Genomic DNA, 24,885 nt, shown 5'->3' on the forward strand with positions numbered 1-24,885 from the left:
GAGTGAGTGAGGTGATCGGAGTAGAGCTTCTAGAGTGCTAAGTAGAGAATAAGTAAGTAGTTTTCGAGTGAGAGTCTGAACCCTTTCCAAGAGTGAGGCTTCCTCTATTTATAGGGTGTAGAGGATAGTAACCGCTCTTGGGGGCACAGGGTTGTTGGATCCGCAATAGTAGGATCACGCTAGACTGCTTCCGTGGCCGTTGATCTCTTGAGAGAGAAAGGTAGCCTTACGATACCCGTCGCCCTAGCCTGTTCGTTGCCAGTAGAAATAGTCCACCACTCCTTTAAAGTAGCGCAAGACTCGGTCTTCTACCATGACCCCAACGTGTAGCAGAATGCTAGGATTGGGCTGACCCAATCTCTAGCAACTTGGCCACGTGTACGCACAACTAGCTGGAGTGTGGGTGGATCGTCATGGCAGACTTTATCTTGGCATGCCAGGAGCGTGGGCTTGCTTAGAATTTCTGGGCTTGCGAGGCGTGTTGGGCTTTCGGTGGGCTTCCTTGCTAGACCATAGAGGCTACTGAAGGCACCCCTCTTATGTTACACGCGGGTGGGCGCATAAGGAAGGCCCAATGCTGTTTTTTGCCAATACACTACTCTATATTAAAAAAAACAGTGCTTCACTACTACAGTATGACTCGACCTGATTTGGTATATTCGGTTAATGCTGCTTCAAGCGTGCTCCGAAAGTTGGCTATTTTGAGGCGATCGAGCGCATTCTTGTTGCATAAAAGGCACATTATCTTAGCTTTAATGATGCAGGCGCATAAACGTGTGGGCCCACGTCCACGCGTGCCCACATCCTATTTGGTTATAATAGTAGTTTATTTAGTATAGGAGAAGTTACTTTAATTTGATATTTCTTTATTTTTAAAGTTTCTATGTTTGAGTAGTTTATTATTTTAGGAATCCTAGTTTGAGTCTATCTAGGAAGGTTTATTATCTTATAAAAGGAGATCTAGTCTATGTTATTATTCACCTTGAAGAGAAAAACCATTGAAGTTATTAAGAATTTAAGTTTATTTTATTGTTTCTTACAGTTTTCTTTAATTATTCGTAGTTTATTTTATTGTTCTTTAATTATTCCGCTGCGTCTACATCAAGTGGTATTCAGAGCCAATTTTTTTTAACCAATCACAATGGTTAATCCTACCGTTCCTACTCCAACAATCAAAGAGAAGACACCAACTTTTGCCTCCGAATGGGACAACATCAACAAGAAGTTATCCTCGGTTACAAAATTGGAAGAAGCTTTCGAAAATTACAAGAAGGAAAATATGGAAAAATTCGATCAAGTCAATGATTCCATCATGAAGTTATCTAAACAACTCGAAGGCATATGTAAGTCTCCCTCTTTTACCACCACTCCTTCATCTACTACTTCCATTCAAACATCATCACCACAACCACTTCCAACCACCACAAACTCAACCGTTGCAACCACCACACCAATTTCAATTTCCCTACTTGGTCAACCTATCACTAACCCATGCCCGACCACTTTCCTCCCACCGATTCACATCAACCCTACATCACCACTCTCACCGGTTTTCCCATTAACATACATAAACCCTACAACCACTCCACCCACACCACCTTTTTCCTTCAACGACCACCAATCTACTATTAACCCCGAACCCTCATCTCTACCGACACCACCACCATCCACCGCCCAACAACCCACTTCTTACCCGACTTCCATTAGTCCACCAACAGTACCCACCAACACTTTCAACATCCCAGGAAGTTCCAACACTTATGCCACTAATCCAACTACACACACACTCTTTGGTTTTACAATATACAACCCATGTCCCACAACACCCCCCACCATTCCACTTTACCTATAACAGTATACCACCCACATCTTCTACACCAATTCAGACCACCAATAGAACTCCACACAACATTACTAGCCCCCACATAACCGCACCCTACCCTCCATTCTCAAACCCACTCTTTCTCGAATCTTCCGCAAACACAATTGGCCAACCCATGCTAATATACCATCACATACCCGACCATCAACCCCCAAACCCTACTTTTTTCGAAAACCCACTACCCACTGCCACATACCCTACAACACCATTAACCACCCTGGGCCACTCAACCCATAACCAACTCAGCTTCTCCCAATTCAACTCTTATAACCACCCACAAGTTTACAATGAGGAACAACAACTACAAGCACCTCCACATCATCTTTCTCCTCATTCTCTACAAGAATCCTTCTCCAACCAAACATTCCACCACACATATACAAACCCTATTTATGTAGGCTACAATCCGGATTCTATAGGCACCCCTAGTTTCCCTATACATAATATTCAAATCCCATCTATAGCCACCACCCAAATAACCCTACCCCAATATCACCAACATGTTCCTGTTTCCCTCCCAATCTTTTGGTGTCAAACACCATCACCAACACAACAAACCTCTCCTTACTATTCCATATCCCCAACACTTCTACCAGACAATTTTGAATCTTCCATATCCCCAACACTTCTGTCAGAAAATTTTGAATCTTCTCCTCAAGTTGAAACTCAGTTATCAACACACCCAAGTAATCAAAACCCAGAATTTAGTGAAGGAAAAGAAGAACAAAAAGCAATTATCAAAACCCATCACAACCAAGAAGAAGAACAACAAGAGAAACAATTAAGAAAAAGAGGAACAAGAAGAACAACCCAGAATTTTCCGAATCAATTATGTCCCACATCGCCGCTTTCTCTATCAAATCTCTTCCTACCAAATTTTCTCCAAACAATTGAGAAAAAGAGGATCAATTTCCCAATTCTTACAATGAACCTATACTCAATGGTCAAAGATCACATACCAATTGAACAACTTCCATCTAGGTTTCACATATCAATTGAAGAAAACAAACAGTGGGCTCCAGGTATTGATCACGTTAGAGTACATAAACTACATGAAGATGAACTTGGAAAAGTCAATTTTGCGTGGCATATCTACACTACATGGTTCCATATCGATATCTTAGTTAGCGATGGTTATGCTTATACTTTGGTTATTGATGAAGTATTTTGGAAATTTGTTACAATTACTCTTACTTCACACTTGCTCACAGTACTTCACACTTTCTTGAAGATTAAGTGGTTGTGCCTACCGTGGGAAGATGGCGAGATGAACATTATTTATTCACTAAGGTTACTTTTGCGAGACTCATTGGCATATGAGTTTGGGTACGAGGTTGACGATTACTTGCACATTAGTATCCTTCCATTCCAGTGCAAACTTCGTTCGAAGTGGGAATTACGGATCGCCATGACAAGGTTCATCGTCTGCGGGTGCATCAACTTGTTTTCTTCATCGAAATCGGTTCGGGACGAACCGTCTGGGGAACAGGGTGTTGCTGCAGGCGCATAAACGTGTGGGCCCACGTCCACGCGTGCCCACATCCTATTTGGTTATAATAGTAGTTTATTTAGTATAGGAGAAGTTACTTTAATTTGATATTTCTTTATTTTTAAAGTTTCTATGTTTGAGTAGTTTATTATTTTAGGAATCCTAGTTTGAGTCTATCTAGGAAGGTTTATTATCTTATAAAAGGAGATCTAGTCTATGTTATTATTCACCTTGAAGAGAAAAACCATTGAAGTTATTAAGAATTTAAGTTTATTTTATTGTTTCTTACAGTTTTCTTTAATTATTCGTAGTTTATTTTATTGTTCTTTAATTATTCCGCTGCGTCTACATCATTTAATAGATTCATAACATTTGTTTGCAATATGCTTTATTAGCTTATTTAGCTGTTCATTTGGCAAATTGTATTGATATTCGACCGTCTACAATAGGGTAATCTACTTTCGTAGGTTCTAATCTTATTGCTTGGAGTGCGAGGAGAAAACCTACAGTTTTAGATCCAATTTAGAGACGAAGTATAGGGTAATTGCCTGTGTGGCAGTGGATGTTATTTGTGTTAGGTTTGTTCTTCGGTGTGAAATTGGCTCATCCAACTTAGATTTGGCGTGACAACAAAAGCGTCAACTCCATCATTGCAAATCTTGCATTTCATGGTTGTTCTAAACACATCTAACTAGACTATCAATTTGTCAATCAAAAAAATTCTCGTTCTTTACTTCGTATTCACTATGTCCCATCAGCTAAGAGATTTTTCAATCAAACTGTCTTCAGTCTAATTTTTCGAGAACTACACCTGAAATCGAACCTTCGAACAAGACAACATTTAATTCGCGAGATGCTAATGGAGCAGATAATGGAAAGGAAATGTGAGAGGCAGTTTAAAATAGGAGAGGCGGTTTTCAAAATAGGTATAGGCGGTTTTCAAAATTGGCATCAATTGATGGTTTCTAAAAAAAAATAAGCAGTTTCCTCTCAATTGGCATCAATTGGTGAGGTCGGTTCCACCGACTCCAATTTTTGGGAAACCTTTGGATGTATATATATGGGGTTTGAGAGCCTATTGAAAACACACCAACACAAGCAACAACAACTCTTCTTTAGAGAGAGCTAAAGAGAGAGAGCAAGAGTGAGAGAAATTTTTCATAGTTTTTGAGCAGTGTTAAATTTCTCGGTCGTCGAAGATTTAGTATAGAAGGTTATTACTATACGGTACCATCTTGGGACGAACTTGCGGGTTGTGTTAGTCGTCTTCATCTATCCTTCAATAAAGATTTCTTGTTCGCCCGAGGACGTAGGCTTTAAAGCCGAACCTCGTTAAATTCTGTTCGCATATTTGATTTTGACTTAGCTTTTCGATTAATCTTCATAATCGGATCAATTTCTAGGATAGGTTCGATAGCTTCCGCGACTTTTAGTTATAACAATTGGTACCAGAGCCTTGTTGAGATTGAACGAAGAGAAGATGGGATCGAGAAGTGGTACGGTCAAATCAGGGAAATATGAGATAGAGAAGTTCAATGGGAAAAACGATTTTTCTTATTGGCGGATGCAGATGAAGAATCTGTTAATCTCGCAGAAATTACACAAGACGTTGACGGGAAAGAAACCAGGAGATATGTCAGATGAGGATTGGGAGGAGTTAGATCTCGAAGCACGGGCCACCATTATGTTGTGTCTTGAGAGGGACGTGGCGTTCCTAGTAGACGGAGAAGCAACGGCGGCGGGTGTGTGGTTAAAGCTAGAAAGCAGTTTCATGACGAAAACTTTAACGAATCGGGTCTACTTAAAATCCAAATTATTCACATGTAGAATGGAAGAGGGTTCTTCTATTCAGGAATATGTGAATAGGTTTGACAGGATTATCTCAGATTTGAAGGATATTGATGTTAAGGTTGAGGATGAGGACCAAGCCCTCATATTGTTACTTTCATTACCTAAATCCTATGAGAACCTTGTTCAAACTTTGATGCTTGTTGGTGATAGTCTAACCATGGAAGAGACGAGAAATTCGCTATTAGCGGATGACCTTCGTAAGGTTGCTACTAGCAGTATGGCGTCGGGTGGAGTAGACAAGGAACAAGCACAAGGGTTGTTTGTAACAAGGGGGAGGAGTAATGAAAGAGGAAAGGGAAAGGGCGGGAAATCTAGATCCAAATCTAGAGGCTCTTTCAAGAAAACGTGCTTTAGTTGTGGTGAGCTTGGCCACTTTAAAGCGGCTTGTCCAAAGAGAAAGTTGAAGCAAAAGAACGAAGGCTACAAGGAGAAACAAGAGATGCAAAAGGCGGGATATGTGTCAGAAGAGGCGGACGAATGTTTCTCGGTGACAGAGGTGTCTGAGAAGATCTTCGATAAGTGGATGCTTGATTCAGGGGCGTCACACCATATGTGCCCAAATAGGGAGTTGTTTACTACCTATAGGAGTATAGATGGTGGTACAGTTATACTGGGTGATGATAGTATATGTAAAACTGTGGGACTCGGAACAATACGGATCAAGATGCACGATGGAGTGGTGAGAACATTGACGGACGTAAGACACATACCCGATTTGCAGAAAAATCTAATTTCCCTTGGTGTGTTGGAGCGGAACGGCTGTAAGATAATTATAGAGAATGGCTCCATAAAAGTCGTTAAGGGTTCTTTGGTGGTAATGAGAGGTACTCGTTACGGAAATTTATACAAACTTTTGGGGACAACAATTACGGGAGATGTAGCAGTAGGAATCAGTGGAAGGGATCCAACGGCTAGTACGAGGCTTTGGCATATGCGCCTTGGGCATATGTCAGAAAAGGGTCTATCTCTGATGTGCGGGAAAGGCTTGTTGAAGGACATGAAGAAGCCTTGCATGGAGTTTTGTGAGCATTGTGTGTTCGGGAAGGCACACAGGGTGACGTTCTCTACAAGCAAGCACAGGAGCAAAGAGGTGTTAGACTACGTACACACCGATGTCTGGGGACCGGCAAAGTTACCTTCCAAGGGTGGTTCCAGGTATTTTGTTACATTCGTTGATGATCATTCGAGATTTGTCTGGCTTTATTTTCTGAAGCATAAGAATGAGGTATTCAACACATTCCTGGTGTGGAAAGCAATGGTTGAGAACAAAACTGGTCGAAAGCTGAAGACGTTAAGGTCGGATAATGGGACCGAGTACACGGATGGGGCATTCAAGGAGTTTTGTAATCAGGAAGGCATTGTGAGGCACTGGACAGTAGTAAACACACCTCAGCAGAATGGAGTCGCAGAGAGATTGAACCGTACACTACTTGAGAAGGCTAGATGTATGCGCTCCAATTCGGGATTAGGCGTAGAATGGTGGGCAGAATCTGTTGCTACAGCTTGTTATATTGTGAACAGGTCTCCACATTCTTCTTTAGATGGCGGCATACCTTACGAGGTGTGGTCAGGTGAACATGCAGATTACGGGAGACTTAAGGTTTTCGGTTGTACGGCCTATTACCATGTTAAAGGTAACAAACTTGACAATAGAGCAAAGAAGGCAATTTTCTTAGGATATGCTACAGGAGTCAAGGGTTATCGGCTATGGTGTACGGAAGACAAGAAGTTTGTAATCAGCAGAGATGTGGTGTTTGATGAGTCATCTATTGTAGCTATGGCGAAAGCTACGGTGCCTAGTTGTGGTGATGTTGGGTCTACTAAAGCTCAAGTAGTGGAAGTAGAAATCGAAGACCAACGGGTTTCTAGGAATCATGATCAGGTGGAGCATCAGGATGATACTCAGGATGAGGAAATTGATGAACCCGATCATGAGGAGGTTCAAGGGGAAGGTACACAAGTTTTACAACAACAACAGCAGGATGTTTCGGTACACACTAGGCCGAAACGGTTATATAAGCCGGTACAGAGGTTAGGGTCAGACAAACCTCTTAGGCATTACGGGCAGGCAAATGTGGTTGAATATGCACTCTCGGTGGAAGACGACGAGCCGGTCACCTTCAAACAAGCTATCACCGCGGCGGAAAGAGAGAGTTGGTTGGTTGCTATGCAAGAAGAGATGGAGTCTCTTCACAAGAACCAGACATGGGAAGTTGTCCCATTGCCCGAAGGTAAGTCTGTTATTGGTTGTAAATGGGTGTACAAGAAGAAAGAGGATTCTTCCGAAATCAAGGGTACAAGGTATAAGGCAAGACTAGTGGCCAAGGGTTATGCACAGAAAGAAGGGGTCGACTACAATGAGATTTTCTCACCGGTCGTGAAACATACTTCTATTCGGGTGCTATTGAGTATTGTTGCTCACAGGGATCTTGAGCTGGAACAACTCGATGTTAAAACCGCCTTCTTGCACGGTGATTTGGAAGAAGAAATTTATATGGCTCAACCAGAGGGATACAAGGTTGAGGGCAAAGAAAATCAAGTATGTCGTTTGAGGAAATCTCTTTACGGATTGAAACAATCCCCTCGCCAATGGTACAAACGATTTGATTTTTTCATGCTAAAACATGGTTTTCGCAGAAGTGACTATGATTGTTGTGTATACATCAAGAAACTTCGCGAAGGTGACTTTATTTATCTCCTTTTGTATGTGGATGACATGCTTATTGCTTCTCGAAGCATGGTGGAGATAGATAAGTTGAAATCTCAACTCAGTCAAGAATTTGAGATGAAAGACATAGGCGCTGCAAAGAAGATACTGGGAATGGAGATTAAAAGAGAGCGGTCAAGTAAGAAACTGTACTTGAATCAGAAAGGTTACATCGAACGAGTAGTTTCTCGGTTCGGGATGCAGGATGCGAAGGCGGTGTCAACACCTTTGGCACCACACTTCAGGCTCTCGGGAAAACAATCTCCCACTACTACGGTGGAGAAGGATCATATGGATCGTGTACCGTATGCTAGTGCAGTTGGCAGTTTGATGTACGCTATGGTGTGTACTCGTCCGGATATTTCACAAGCGGTCAGTGTGGTTAGTAGGTTTATGGCAAACCCGGGGAAGACACATTGGGAAGCTGTGAAGTGGGTCTTGAGGTACTTGAAGGGTACCGTTGATACGGGTTTGTGCTTTGGTGGAGACACATGTCAGGTAAGCGGTTATGTTGACTCGGATTATGCTGGCGATCTAGATAGAAGACGATCTACTACTGGTTATGTATTTAGGGTACATGGTGCTCCAGTTAGTTGGCGATCGATGTTACAATCTACAGTTGCGTTATCTACTACGGAGGCCGAGTATATGGCTATGGCCGAGGGTGTGAAGGAAGCATTGTGGTTGTGGGGTCTTCTGGATGATCTAGGGATTAAGCAGGAGTGCGTGGATGTATGGTGTGATAGTCAAAGTGCAATCCACTTGGCGAAGAATCAGGTTCATCATGCTCGTACTAAGCATATCGATGTCAGGTATCACTTTGTACGAGATGTCATAGAGGAAGGTGATGTTTCTCTCATGAAGGTACACACAGATGAGAATCCCGCGGACATGTTGACTAAAGTGGTGACATGTAGCAAGTTTCAGCATTGCCTGGAATGGCTACAAATCGACTCGTGTTAAGTTGCCCAAAAGGGCGTAATGGCGACAATGTAAACTTTATGTGAAGGGTTGGTAGAACTACGGTAGGCTTGATCCTATAAAAGGGTACGTAGGCAGCCATGGTCATATGGTGCAGTCGGATGAAGTTACAAGAAGTAGATATATCTTACAAGGAGTATCCTGGTGTTCGTCCAAAATTTGAAGTATATCAAATTGTGTACGAGGTGGAGAATTGTGAGAGGCAGTTTAAAATAGGAGAGGCGGTTTTCAAAATAGGTATAGGCGGTTTTCAAAATTGGCATCAATTGATGGTTTCTAAAAAAAAATAAGCAGTTTCCTCTCAATTGGCATCAATTGGTGAGGTCGGTTCCACCGACTCCAATTTTTGGGAAACCTTTGGATGTATATATATGGGGTTTGAGAGCCTATTGAAAACACACCAACACAAGCAACAACAACTCTTCTTTAGAGAGAGCTAAAGAGAGAGAGCAAGAGTGAGAGAAATTTTTCATAGTTTTTGAGCGGTGTTAAATTTCTCGGTCGTCGAAGATTTAGTATAGAAGGTTATTACTATACGGTACCATCTTGGGACGAACTTGCGGGTTGTGTTAGTCGTCTTCATCTATCCTTCAATAAAGATTTCTTGTTCGCCCGAGGACGTAGGCTTTAAAGCCGAACCTCGTTAAATTCTGTTCGCATATTTGATTTTGACTTAGCTTTTCGATTAATCTTCATAATCGGATCAATTTCTAGGATAGGTTCGATAGCTTCCGCGACTTTCAGTTCTAACAGGAAATGTTAAACATCAGCGAATTAGTCCTTCGGGTGAGAAATGAATGATTAATCTTTAATATTTCTAGGACAATACAAGTTGATGGATTAACTTCCACTCTTGCAAATTTTGTTACAAAAACATGTGAATAAATTAGAAGCTAACTATTACGAAAGACATGGCACAGGCGGAGACGTTTGAGAAGAACTCCCATTGATATCATTGCAGGTGGAACGAGCGGTTCCAGTTGTTGATGTTATACCCACGTCTTTCATTACGATGTTTTTACAAGGGACTGATTGACTGCAACTTAACTTTATTGCTTCCTCAGTCACTGATGTCCCATGAATGTTACTAAATGTAACGTCGCTTATTTCCACAGCCGAAGTCTGCAATTTATATTATAAATAACAACAAGTTAGACATTACACCAACTCGTTTTAATCAGTTTAAGAGAAAAGCAAAACAATTCTTCTTGGTTTGCTGAGTTTTTATTATTCTGTGACAAATTATGTATATATATGTGTGTGTGCGCGCGTGTACATACATATGTGCACATATATATGTAAATTTTTGCTTGAAAAATAAGAGAGAATTTGGATAGAAATAGATAGAATTCTTACCTGATTCTTGCATGTACCTGGTTTTCCGTTACAATAAAATTGGTCAATGACGATGGGATTCTGTACTTCCTGCATTGTAATCTGATCGAACGATATTTTTCTGGCATATCCAGATCCACCCTATAAATAGATTAACAGACAAATAATATTAATTAACTTTAGCTACCCACTAAGCAAGGACAGAACTTGAAAAGTGTCTTTGTGGGTTAAATTTTTTAGGGTTTGAAGGCAAACCCTAAATTGAGAAAGTAAGAGCAAACCTGCCATGTCTTGATCCTGACTCCACTGATGGTAGTCTTGGTAAGATTACATCCATGGACGTGTATCTCTTCAACTGTTTCATGAATTCCATTTGCTCCTAAACTTCCCACACTAAAAATGCAAAATTTGTTATGTACTTTTATAAATTCTATTCTTAAAAAGAACATTTACTTTTGTTCTTAGAAACAAATAATGTAAAAAAACATTAAGAACAACATCGACTCCAAATCACTTCATGTTCCCCTCAGACGATATCGACTTACATTTTTATGTGGTACAATTGGATCCAGTGAAAGTGTATCAAATTATACTATATAGACCTACCTCAGATCTAAATAAACAGGAATCAATTGTCTATCTCGAACGAAAAAATCCATTAAGAGAGAAAAACAATTGACTCGAAAACAAAGACGGTTAATTTCGTGTAATTTAGAGTAGGTTTTGACTTGTAGCCTCTTCTAACATTATTCATTCATATTCGATTTCATTGAATCATAACTCAAATATAGAGCAAAACAAACTAATCAAAACCAAAAAATCAAAAAGCAGCATAAAAATGTCTCAAGGTAAACAAATAATGTAACAAACTAAGTACCCATTCGATAGAAGAAATTTAAGCGATGTTATAACTAACCTTATACCATGGCCCGGGCCACATTGGACATTGGTAATGTTAATGAAAGAGCTTCCTCCGTTAATAGCAACACAATCATCACCTATAATTACGTATATCACCCGTGAGAAATACTTTTAATAAAAATAAAAACGAACTCCAAGTAAACGTAGCATTTTGAAAATTAATACCTGTCTGAATGGAAGAGTCTTTGATGATAACATTTGTTGAATGACTAATGTCAATTCCATCAGTGTTGGGACTAGTTTCAGGTGCAGTTATTTTTATGGAAGAGATGGTTACTTTGTTGCTATTGTCCAGTGAGATGTGGTTTCTTGCACTGTTTATATGTGTTAACCCACTTAATTCAAGCCCATTGCATGCTTCTAAGCTCAGAGCCTGTGAAGAAATTATTTTAATACACTCCGAGACTTAGAAAGATTGTGTATATGCAACATGAAATTATTCATTTAACTCATTCGCGGCCAACTAAAATATAGTACATGCAATATTTGCGTAGAATGTACTCCCTCCCAAGGGTTTGAGTGCTAGCTGGGGGTGGTTGGCTCACTATTCCAACACACACCCCATTGTATATATGTTTTGGATCAAAAAGTTAAGATAAATATATATTCACACGAGAAAAATGACCGAAAAAAGATTGTGTTTTGCAAAAGTTTGCTTTTGAAATATTACTTATGATTGCGTATATAATGAATAAAATTTTTGCTCTCTCATAGGTTAGTCCTGACTGAAAAACCTAGCTCCGCCTTGGTTCCTCTTTGTGCATGTCATCCTTGCTCGGTCGAGGGCCACGTTTATCTCCTAAAGAGCAAACTCAATTTCGGGTTGTGTTGTTGCCTTTAGCATAGAATCCTTAGTCTATATAATTTGACCTAAAAAACATCCTAGTTATGATAGTTCAACCATTGTTTTTATCTATATAGTTGCATGAAGCACTCCATAATAAATAATATGTAATTATTGGGATATTATAATCACTAGTAAAAACGAAAAAAAAGTTAGAAAAGAAAGTAAAGTATAAAAACTAGAGTTCAGTAAGTCTTCTTACCACCGGACGATTACAACCCTGCAAATATAAAAAATAAAAATATCAAAAAATAATTAAGTAGAAAAAAAAAAGAATTGGGCAATGGAAAAATTTGGATTAAATAAAAAACATCTATTTCTACCCCTGAGCATGAGGTCCACCAAGTAGACCCTTTGGCATCAATTTGACCTGAACCACTAATTGTAAGTCCATCCACTTTTGCAAATTCAATCCAACTTTCTGCATTCAACCCTTTCCAGGCTGAGAAGTCAGGTGCTATTAGATTCCCTAATACCTGTATGTACACCACATGAGTATAAGCTAGAGTTGGATCATCTATTCTTAGAATAGTCCCACATTGACAACCGAAATTAAATACCCCGACTAATGAATTATCAGCTATACTACGATCGTACATCAAACTGCTAATTTTGTAAAAGACAAAAATTCACATTAATAAAGGGTCATCACCGAAGAGCTATGAAAACTAGTTACAAGATAACGAAAATTATCTTTCAATAATCTTTAGATAAATGTCACACAACAACAGTATATTTTAATTAGACAAAAACGAAATGAAAATTATTCGTCTAAATGTTAAATGAGTATTTTTGATATACCTGAACATTAACCTTAGAGGCCTTGCAGGGGCCACTAAAGGAAAGAGGATTCAATAAAAATGTCTTCCCAGAAGGGATTAAAAGAGTTGGAGAAGTTGTAGTTGCTGCACATGCACTTGCCCAAGCTTGTAAAAATGCCTGCACAAAGGGTTTATCAACAAATGAGTCAAAACAGTTCAACAAAAAAAAACAAATGAGTCAAAACAATACTTTTTTTTTGTATAACTAATTTTTTATTGTAACTAATTATTTCATAAAAATAACTTTAAATATATGTAATTCTGTGAAAATAGTCCCAAATTGGACAATGGGACTCTAGTAACTAAGAATATAAGGTTTAGGTCCTCTCCACTCATTGCCAATGGGTTTTGAGTTGGATGACCACAAACTTAACATGGTATCAAAGCTAGGCCTACACGTGATAGGTAAAAAGCCACACGTGCTTCACGTCGCCCAAAGAAATGCACGTGTTAGGGTCAAAGAGGGCGTGTGAGAATAGTCTCACATTGAACAATGGGTATCTCGCTACCAAGAATATAAGGTCTAGGCCCTCTCCACTCATTGCCAATTGGTTTATTCTTTGATTAGATGTCCTGATCTTGATGAAATTTATATATTTAACATTACATCTTTAAAATAAGATACTTTCAGTATTTTGTTAAATCCGTAAGAAATTATTACATCTGAAAATTTCACAAGTGGTTGTTTGCAAAGCCTTCAATATATTTTCCAAAAATCAATTTTTTTCGTTTATTATCGTATTTTTTCTACATTTGTTTTTGCAAACTCGAGTTTCCAAAACTTGCTAACAGTTTGTGCTCTTCATCGTGTTCATCTCTGCTAGGGTTCTCCATAAGAATTGACTATAGATTAAAAAAATCTCAGACACACCTTCGAAAAAAATATCGATTTATCACCATTTTATTCGTCATTTGTTGGAGTGAGAACAAGATGATTGAGAGGAAGAGAACGGAGAGAAGTTCTCTAACTAGTTTCTAAAGATAGAAAATTAGGGAAAAAATGAGTTTCTTGGAAGAAAGAGACAGGGAGGGAGTGGGGAAGACTAAGAATCAAATATTGATAAGGAGAAAGTTATTTTCGGAAGAAAGAAAAAATATTTGTATTAACTATGATCGAAAAGGTAATTACCAGTAAGAATATTAATATGACAAGTGATGTATAGCATTAATATTTTTTTGCACCTTCAACTTATTTCGAAAGGAGGGTGGCTTTCTTTTAACTTAAAATATAAACATAATTTTGACATACAAATTCTAAAGGAAAAATGACAGTTACAAGTAGTTTTTACGACGGGTTTTGTGAATATTTGGATTATTTAACATAAAAGTTGAGGCAGTGAAAACTATATGCCTATTTTTGTAACGGTTAACAATGACTATTTTTGTAATAACAACTTATAAACCTGAATATGCAAGTTTTACTGAAAGCAACTAAAATTTATTTTTGGCTGTTTATAGTTACTTCATTATAAATTAATTATAGAAAACATTATTTACTAACGAGAGCTTACTTTGGAATCATCAGTTGTGCCATCTCCAACTGCTCCGGAGGCCACGACATCAAAGGTATCCCCAGATGATGCTGCCAAATCAAATAGACGTCTACATTCTCCTCTTCTAGCGATACACAATAACAATATCACGAAAACTTTACGCAACAAATCCTACAAAAAACAGGTCAAGAATCATTTAATAAAATATTATGCCAAATGGGAAAGAAATCAACTAACTAAATATCAAGTTAAATGGTAATCACACGTCAATTTAACGTACTGGTTAGACTAGTCACTTCAGAAAATTTGATCAAGATTTGGAATAATTTTATTGAACATGCTGAATAATTCTATTGAGGGAAATGTTTTATAATCTCAAGGTATCTTTTTTTTAAAGTAATATGTATTTGCAGGGCCGGAGTCGGGATTTCGTTTTAGGCAGGGCTGGACTTCAGTAAATTTTTGTGTATGAAATTTGAAGGTATTACTACTTTTGAAAGATGGTGACATTTTTTGTGCAATACAATTACTTATTTTATTATTTTACAATTAAATTTTCTGGTTACTACAGCCAGACATACAAAATTTAGGGAAGCGAAAAAAAATTGAAGTTAATTTGTGACGAAAACACAAAAATCAAAGAGGTCAACTCTTTTGTCCCCATCCTCTCGGGACTCTGAGTCCGAAAACACATACTATAGTACCTTTCTAAAAAAAAATTAAGAAAAAGATTGAAACAAAGTTTTGAGTAAAACATTAGTAAAAACAGCATAGTTCCATACTAGGATTTGCACAAGAAAGAATGTCAGAGAAAGAGAGACAAAGAATACAGAGGTGTAGGAACACCAAAACTCTTACCATTGTAATGAGGTATTACTTGAAACAAATTGCAGGTATTTTGCATGTCCCATCATAACTTACTTATATAGAGTGGTTAATTATCAGTGTAGGACAAGATGTAATCTCTATGGAACTCCAAATATAGTGCAATCATGATTTGATTATTTAGCTTATATTATATTCTATTGTAACAAATGATAAAAATTTAATGACAAGGATATTGTACATTGTATAATGCCCCGTGTAAGTATAATATAGAGATTCATGTACATATATTTTTTTCTTTTTCATGTATATGGAAGGAGAAGATTTGTCATTTTGCCCTTGTGTAATCATGAGTGATTCTTTTTTTTTTTTTTTTTTTATGATAATCATGAGTGATTCTTTGAAATTCGATCTTTGAGCTCAAGCGGGTTGAATAATTCAATAGCATCCCAGTGATCCTACATATTATATTGTAGGAACATTAGAATATTTTTGAGTTTATGTAAATCTTGTTCCCTTGTATATTTTGAGTTGGGATTATTAGGATATAACTAATGTAGTTGGGCTTTAGGTCATCGTTTAGTTGGGCTATAGCCTATAGGTCCGGTCTCGTTAGAGTTTGAATGGGTGGTTATCGAGCTTATCACATCTTTGATGTATCAATGTCATATTTAACGACTATCGTTGGTCGTAGTCAATTTCCAAAAAAAAAAAAAAATCTATGGAGATTTCCCATCTTACTTGATGCATGGTTTAGAGCATAATTGACCCCAATAATTCGTAATATATATTCCATTGTTAAAAATATTAGATTTATGGTGGATGACCACCACCAATTGTAACTCCCACCACCATAGGTTTTCCACCATTACTTTGTATTCAAGCTCCGTTATTGTGTGCCTATTGGATGTGTAACTCATCTAGCTAAATGCCTATATAAAGAGGTTACTTGCTAATGAAGAAGATGGATCAAACCAATGTATCATAGTACTCAATATACCAATGTACCAAAGTAGAGAAATTCTCTACAAACTTATGAATGCAATTCTAGTTCTTCTTGTCTACAATCTCTTGGTTAATATATTTCCATTGTCTTTCTTCTTCCCTCCTTTATTTTTCACAACACGTTATCAGCACGAATTGCTCTATCATTAAAGGGAAGAAGAAATTATCAACTCCTTGATTAAGATACAAGCAAATAAAAGATTGGCAAAGTTGGTCAATTATGATTGGTAAGTTAAAAGGTATTTGGACTTTTCTTTGTTGAATTTACAAACTTATTATTCTTATTTATCTCTAACCATTGATTTTGTGATTGTTGAGGCATAGTGAATCATATCAAAAGGATATTAGAGTTACATAGCTGATAATGAAAAATGGTTGGTATTTCAAACTAATATGAATGTAGTGCAATCTATTCTATGGTAAGGTCAAGGTAAGTTATGCTTAAAAAAAAAATGGTATTAGTTAACTAATGTTTATTTTTGTATGAATACATTATAAGTGCATATTTTGATTTGTTAAAAAAGATTTCTCCAAAGAGGAAACTTAACCACCAGAATTTGATTAAGATCAAATTGAAACATATATTGTATATGAGATAATCAAACCTGAAGTTTGGTGTGTCTGAAACAAGTCTTCAAATCTCAAAGTTTCTACAAGAGTTTGAAGTATAAAATTTCTACGAGATGATAATAAATCAAATCTCTAAAGGGTGAAATTATATACCACTATAAGTTGGTTAATTATCACGAAAAAAAAAAGATAAACCCTTGCAAAACAAAATTTGTTTGCTCATTCCTGAAGAATGAGAAATATTGATGTTTTAGTATTGAAAATATCCATTGATTCTTAAGAGATTACAACTGAATTTGTGGTATGAAAATACTACAGAAATTCAGAATATCTATTCAAGAGGTGATAATATCTTCTTTCAGGTGATGAATTGTAAATTCTTGAAAAAATAGAATTTGTTGAATATCCGCTTTCATATTACACCTGAAGTTGTAATAACCAAAGAGAAAGTGATGATGGATTTAATAAATAAAATAAAATCATATGAAGATGATATATCTCACATGTAATTAATCACACCCGAAGTTGTGATATTATAACAAATTGCTCACACCTGAAGTTGTGATCAGATAGTAATTTTTGTCTAACGGAAAATATGATATGAAAATAAAAATCAAATTTGCCTAAAGCAATTGATTTTTCCTTCGTCTTTGTCACATCCTTGAAGTATGTGCTCATAAATAAGACGGAAATCTATCGACATTAGGGGGAGGAAGTCCTATATTCAATGTCGTAAAATACTTGAAAATGATCGAGTTTCTCTCATTTGAAATCAATATACGGAAAACTTGCTACCTCGAGATATTAATATTTTTCAGAGCTTAATATGCTTATATCCAGATAAAGGTAATGGAAAATGATCAGAGTTGATCAAAGTGACATATACTCTTTGACACTGAAGGAATAATTTTTCCTCCTAAAGAGGCTATCAAATTAGAAATGAATGTGATTCATATTCCTAATAAAATCTCCTGAAGAGGATATGTGTAAAAGGAGGCACCGACCTTTTACAAAGGCACATATATGAGATCACTGAACTATGTATGCTGTGAAAATTTGAAAAATCAAATAAATCATTTCAGACGATGTATTTCTGAATATAATAGCTAATGGGAGCATATTGATCCGGAATTACTCTAAGTAATATTGGTCAACTTTTGACGAGATACTTCATTACTTGTGGATTTTCTTACAAAATAATTAAGTCTTCAGACATGAAGTCGAAGCACCAATTAAGAATTACCCCGAAGGTAATAAAGTAGACATGTGTAAGAAATGTCCTTTAGTCTATAAAGGATTTGACGTCCACTTATAAAATTTCAATATGAATTACAAATCTCCGAATTATACTATGAAGTATTTATAAATCCTATTGTGACTCCTGCAGAGTTTATCAAAGTTTAACAGTAGAATATTGAAAAAGATTATTCGAGTAAAGAAAATCTTGAAAATGAACATATTCTGAAATACTAAACGGCTATAAGCTTCAAAGCAACTCATATTGTCTTAACTTATCATATGTCATGAAAATTCAGGTCTTGAAGTACCTAATATAGTACAGACAATACATTATGTGTGTTGTAATGTGGTTTTAGAAAACAATCATCATTCATATATAAAATGTCAATCGCGTTGTACTCTTTTTCCTTCGTCAAGGTTTTGTCCCATCGGGTTTTCCTTGTCAAGGTTTTAATGAGACAACTATGCGTATTGAAAATTGTTATAATGTTGTAGTCTTTTTTCCTTCGTTCAGGTTTTGTCCCGTTGGATTTTCCTGACAAGGTTTTGGCGAGACAACTAGTCATCGAATGAAGTGTTTAACACCTATTATGTGTGTGAGGTGGATTAAGCATGAAATTTATAATGCACGTTGAAATGTGATTAGTACATTGATTTCACAAAACAATATAATTATTTTATCGATGTATATGACAAATATGAATCACTAGAAAGTGAGTTCAACTGAAATCCCAGAAGGATTTAACAAGCTTCAATATAAAGTATGCATAAACTTTAAAGCATTATATGAATGCAGCTTGAAATGTCAAATGCTATTTATTGTGCATTTGTGTATATACCAAGAGGAAGCCGACAGTACAAAGTTGAACAATGCCCTAAACCTTAATGAGAGGGAGCAAGTTTATGAAGACACTGTATACTGCATTTTCAAACTGTATTTTTTCTTTCGTTAAGATTTTTTTCCACGGGGTTTTTCCTAACAAGATGTTAATGAGGCAGGTTATGTGTTCATCAAAGATGTACATGAACAAAGAATTTGTACTCTTTTTCCTTCACTATGGTTTTGTCCCATTGAGTTTTCCTAGTAAGGTTTTAATGAGACAATTTCTGATGTGGTGGACATCCAGGGGGAGTGTTATAAATATTAGATTTATGGTGGATGACCACCACCAATTGTAACTCCCACCACCATAGGTTTTCCACCATTATTTTGTATTCAAGCTCCATTATTGTGTGCCTATTGGATGTGTAACTCATCTAGCTAAATGCCTATATAAAGAGGTTACTTGCTAATGAAGAAGATGGATCAAACCAATGTATCATAGTACTCAATATACCAATGCACCAAAGTAGAGAAATTCTCCTATACAAACATATGAATGCAATTCTAGTTCTTCTTGTGTACAATCTCTTGGTTAATATATTTCCATTGTCTTTCTTCTTGCCTCCTTTATTTTTCACAACACCCATGTTATTTTGAAGATTTTTATTCAACTTTTCTCAAGTGGATATAGAGGCTTCTTTGATTGAAATAAAATTCAAAAGTATTTTTTTTCTTATGTTATTTTTGCTTGACATAGATCAATTTAGCTTTTGTCGTAAGTAGCTTACACTTCCGTTGGATAGCAAACCCTAGCTAACTTAAAGAGAAACAGTATAGACACAAATTTGTGAAGTCCTTTTTGATTAATTGGATGGTTAAATATGTATTTTTCACTATGAAGATAATATTCTTTTTATAGAAAATGTGATTGTTTAAATTTTAGCGTTTATTAACTCAAGAAGAAGAAGAAAACGTCAGATTCACGATTATGCGATAATTAGAGAGTAAAATTGAAATAGTCGACACGATAATTTTACGTAGTTCAGTCGGCGATTTTCCTCCACTATCTCGACTTACATCCGCGAAGAAATTAATAATAGATTTATTAATAGTCACCACAATCATGTGTTTGATTCTTAATTTGGTCAGACCGAATGGATTTGATTCTAGAACTTAACTCATATTTATTGAGTGAATGAGGGATTTTTGGTTTCCAAGTGTCCTAACTAATCTAGCAAAGTAGATAATATCTAACTAATAATAATAGATGATTACAAGAGATATTCTAAATACATGAAACTCATTCTTATGGATTTTCAAGTATCTTGGAATATCTTCAAATATCTTGACCTCTTGTTGTTATTTAGATCTTCGTCTTATCGATCCATCATGTTATTCACGTATCTCATTGCCCCCGATAATGAGATGCGTGAATAATAGTAGACGAACTGAGAATAAGAGACCCGGCAATCTAGAAAAGTTCAAGATATTTGAAGATATTCTAGGATATTTGAATATCCAAGAGACTAAGTTTCATGCATTTAGGATAAATTGAAATAATCGACACTTACATCCACGGAGAACAAATAATGAGTTCATTAATAGTCACCACAATCGTGAGTTGGATTCGTTACTGTTGAAACTATCTTGAATATGGGTTGATATCTAACCCGGTTTGCGACCCCCCGACCCGCTTGCACGACCTCGATAGGAAATTTTAGACCCGTTGACAAGGTTGATCACCGAGGCAACACTGGAGTATGCAGGGCAGGGCTCCAAGACAGAGTTGGTATGTGAAGCATGACTTATGTTAGGCCGGTTATTAAAGTTAGCGGTATTCATGTGTATTTCACGAATTAGAAACAGAGAGAGTCGGCGAAGCGGTATGTTGGTGGGATTAGTGTTTTAGTGGATAAACTAAAAACTTAGGGATATGTGAAGAAGAAATCTCACGAATCTCTTGTGTAACTTGTTTGCTTATCATAATAGAAATCATATTTGATGGTTATGAGAGATATCTTTTATACGTGAATTTAATTCAATCTTCTAGTTCTTCAAGTATCTTAGATTCTTCTTAATAGTTGGGTCTTCGTCTTCTCAATTCATCTCGTTATTCAAGTATCTCATTAAGAAAACAATTTGAGATTACAAACCAATTTAGAATCTATACAATAAAAGAGGTGAATGGGTGCTGATTGGGATAAACCTCCGGATAAATCCAGTCGTCCGACCTACATCAGCACTATCATCAACCATTGGATTGAGCAAATCTATTAAGTTGGCTTCGGGCGCCTCTAGACAACGAATGGATATATCTTCTCATTTCCACTAGACGTATCTTCTCATTTCCCATCCTTCGTGAAACCGTGACTTCTCCCTCATTTGCTTCATCTTTTCCTTCATTTTTGTCAGATAGAGGTGGACAGTTTTTTCTGCTAAAAGAAACAGATTTCTAGGGTTGTGTTTAAAGAGATCAAAATCAAAACCTTAAATTGATGGTTAGAGCTTGAAAACCCCTCAATCAATCATCCAAATTCAGAGAAGATATGTGATTCTTTTTGAAATCTTTTTTTTCTTCATCCGAAAATCTTAATCTGATTTGAATTTCAGTTTATTCTTGGTGTTTCATATTAATGTTTGGTATTCGATTCTTCTTTGGTTATATTGTGTTGGTGTATTGTTATTTTGGATTTATTTTCTTGACAAAGTAGGTTGATTTTTCATGAGATTCTTGAGCTTTTAGTCGGTGTTCATGGTGAACTAGTTTTAATCTAAGTTCCGGAAACTTAATTGTTGGTTTTGTATTATCTATAGGCGATAATGAATTGTCTGTAATCTTTTCCTAGACATTGAATCAAATTAAAAGCCTATACACCATCATCAACGGAAGGGAGTAATAAATCGAATGAATTCTGACTGTTTTTTTTATAGAGAGGTGAATGCTAAAACGAATTCCCATCTCTTCCCCGCGTACTACAAACCCTAATCATCTCACTTACATCTATAATCTCTTTTCAGATAAGCAGGTATCCAACCCTTCATTCTCATTTTGTTACTATCTGAAGATTAATCGGTCAAGTTTTTAATCAATTTCTCCATTAAATTTTAAAGATTTAAGCAGGTACCCATTTTCTTCATTCTCGATTGGTGTTTCTTTTATAATTTGTCACTCTCTGAATGTTAATTCATCAAGTTTACTCTAGAAAATTGATTAGATTTTGAAGATGCTTCATCAAATTAAGATTGAGAACTCTTTGTTTGCAGAGAAACTGTGACATTCAGGTCCCATGAGTTAATTGTTTGTCGTTGAGTTCGAATTATGATCAATTGAAAGTTCAGTTTTGAAGGATATATTAAAGTTTGGTTTGATTGACTGGATTTAATCGTTGTTTAGATATTTTCAATGTTATTTTTCTGAAACATGGTTAAAGTATGGAGGTATAAAAATCAAGTTTGTTAACCTAGAAATTCAAGTACGAATTCATGTTGAACGTCTGGAACTTGACTTGTTCGGTATCTATATTTCTAATCTTTTCCAGCGAAAAATGGCAACATTATAGGGCAAGTTGGTGCAAGATATGATGCTCTCGGTTGAAATCTTATCAGTTCCCATTTGAAGGGAAAGGAAGCCCAAAAATAAACATACATACGTGGAGTAGTTTATGTGTTGGTTCTGCCTTCTGAAAAATATCTTGAATCTCGTAGTTTCCTTTTGGCGGTTTACCATTGTCATTTTGTGTTTGTAAGGAGTCTGTTATGTTTTTTCCAACCTCTCACCGTTAAACAGAAATCCCCATCTCTAAATTGTAGATGAATGAAAGGAGAGAATTTACAGCTTCTTGGAGTTTGTTCTTTTCATGTACTTAGACTAACTTCATTTGTAAAACTACCACAATATATCACTAACATTTTTACTCGGCCTACTTATCAGTCTCGTCTCTCTCTCAGGTACAGATGTGTGTTGTGCATATTTTGTTACTCCGACTAGCTTGCATTAGTTAGTGAAGGAAATTTTTTGGTACCGTTGTTGATAGGTCTATATATCTCATAAATTTCAATACCAAAGGTTCTGACTTTTGTCCGAAGAGGTTGTGGATGCTTCGAGATCGACCGCTTTACCTGCAGCAAAAGTCACATCTTCATCAAGAGCTCGGGTTGATGAAAAGGCAATTGTGGCAGCGGAGGAAATTGTTGCTGCAAAGAGTGCACTTCAGTTAGTTGCATCTGTTTCGGAGAACGCAAGTTGGAAAGAGAGATTATCAAAGAAAAACAAGATTAAAAACCATGTTCACGTTGATCATTTGTATAAGAAACGAAGATTATGGGAGTATTATGAAACTGATGAAGAATTAGCACCGAGCTATGAACAGACAAACAACTCACCTTAAACTTCGAAAAGTTTTGTAAATTCAGAATCAAAAATTCACATTAACATTCGAACTGTTAATTTTGTTATCATGCTTTTTATTTGTTTATAATTTTGTATTTTTTCTTCTATTGTTGGATAAATGTTACGAGTAAAAATGATATTAGAAGAGCGGAGAATTTATAGGATTAGATTATATTTGTCTTCAATTTGAATGGAGAGTTGTTCATGATTTAGGAATATGATATATTACCATTTTCACAAAACTCTCATTATCACTTTGACATAACTACCAACCACACTCATGCATAAAGTCGACTACTGAGATGGGGCCGAGTGAGGGTGACACAAAAGTGTGAGGGGAGTTATGAACATCTGTATTTTTTGTAATGAAGCGGCTCATCAATTAGACTAATTTTCTTGCGTCCAGAATGTAACTTGAACCTGGCCGGAAGCATGAATTTCGTCAAGTATTAGGAACACTCTCATGAGAGAGCTTTGTAGTTGATAGAAAACTTTCTTATTGCAAAAAATAAAATAAAAGCATTACATATTTCATGTTTTTTCCTTAAAAATTTTTATTTTCATAACTGTTAGTCTACTATAGAATTTTTATCTATAAATTTGAACCGATTTGAATTTCAATTGATAAGAATTTCTTCATATTTACTTATATTCTCTTTGCCAGAGGCACGTGCTATACACTAGTATATATAGAGAAAGATGAACAAATTACAATTTTATAGTTTCTTCACTTACTATACGGGGCTCTTTTCACTCTCGTTACCCTTTTCCTCATCTTTTTCTTCCTGAACTTGAACATCTTCAAGAACCTCCTTCTCTTTAACATCTTCCTCATTTTCTCTCTTTCATATTGGCTTTGCTACCTTCTTCACCAATCTCCTCTCTCTCAACTACCACCTCATGTTTCTCCTTGTCATTTTTCTCCTTATCTTATCTTTCCTTGTACAACCAACTCTAGTTTTAACATTATTGTTTCTCTCTTCCATCATTCAATTTCTTTAAGAAACTCCATTGGGTCGTTAATGTTTACCTTTACGACCATCCTTTCTTTTAGCTTCAACAATTGGTGCTCTAATACACTGGGAGTGTATACCATCTTCTCGCTTCTATGTTATAAAATGAGTATGTCAAAATGTTGAGCAAACTTGCCTAATTAGCTTCTCTAGCTCCTCATAGGAAAGTACCAAGTTGTAATTGGGTGTGGGCTTGGGCTTGGGCGTGGGCGTGGGCGTGGGCTTGGACAAAGATCTTGTAACATGAGGAGATTGAATTACACTCGGGGGAATTCTATACCAAATCCTAATTTGGCAATAGGTACCCATGAGCCCTTTCGACTTGGGTTCATGGCGCACCCAAAGAACAGGACCAAACTAGGTCCAAATTAACAAATGAGGAACATAAAATTGCAAAATCAAAAGCGCGGAGTGCCTGTAGCAATATCGGAGTGGCTAAACATGTAAACTATGTTTCATCCACCAACGGAGATCCACCGGTAGTCCGGTACCATCCGTTTTTTCTCATCCAAAGGGAATGGTTGTCAGAGAGAGATTTGCTGTTTGGACCCCCTTTTCCTATAATTGACTTGCTGTTTGGACTCCCTTTTTCCAGAGTTGCACTTTGGACTCCTTTTTGACAGAATATTTCAAGAATATTTCATGTCTAAAGTTATACTTAGAAAAATTTCTAATTTACCCTTACATAATCAATGT

At 36.5% G+C, this 24,885-nt stretch overlaps 1 protein-coding gene and 1 long non-coding RNA gene across 2 annotated transcripts; one reads left to right on the top strand and one right to left on the bottom strand.

Annotated features, from left to right (window-relative positions):
- Positions 1-9,810: 9,810 nt before the first annotated feature.
- Positions 9,811-15,899, bottom strand: LOC147550788 (putative polygalacturonase At3g15720). Its single transcript, XM_086668496.1, has 9 exons — positions 15,891-15,899; positions 14,343-14,495; positions 12,812-12,949; positions 12,334-12,486; positions 11,332-11,539; positions 11,162-11,243; positions 10,527-10,638; positions 10,267-10,386; positions 9,811-10,032 (listed from the first exon to the last, which is right to left on the bottom strand). The coding sequence occupies exons 1-9, from the start codon at positions 15,897-15,899 to the stop codon at positions 9,811-9,813; spliced, it is 1,197 nt and encodes a 398-aa protein (XP_086524622.1).
- Positions 15,900-21,130: 5,231 nt separating this feature from the next.
- Positions 21,131-23,358, top strand: LOC147550789 (uncharacterized). The gene is made up of 3 exons (XR_015238133.1): positions 21,131-21,721; positions 21,805-21,907; positions 22,735-23,358. It is a non-coding gene; the product is annotated as an uncharacterized LOC147550789 (long non-coding RNA).
- The last annotated feature ends 1,527 nt before the right edge of the window (positions 23,359-24,885 follow it).

This window comes from Eschscholzia californica, unplaced genomic scaffold (genome assembly GCF_041429995.1).
Source record: "Eschscholzia californica isolate CP2 unplaced genomic scaffold, dmEscCali1.0.p SCAF_3, whole genome shotgun sequence".
NCBI lineage: Eukaryota > Viridiplantae > Streptophyta > Magnoliopsida > Ranunculales > Papaveraceae > Eschscholzia > Eschscholzia californica.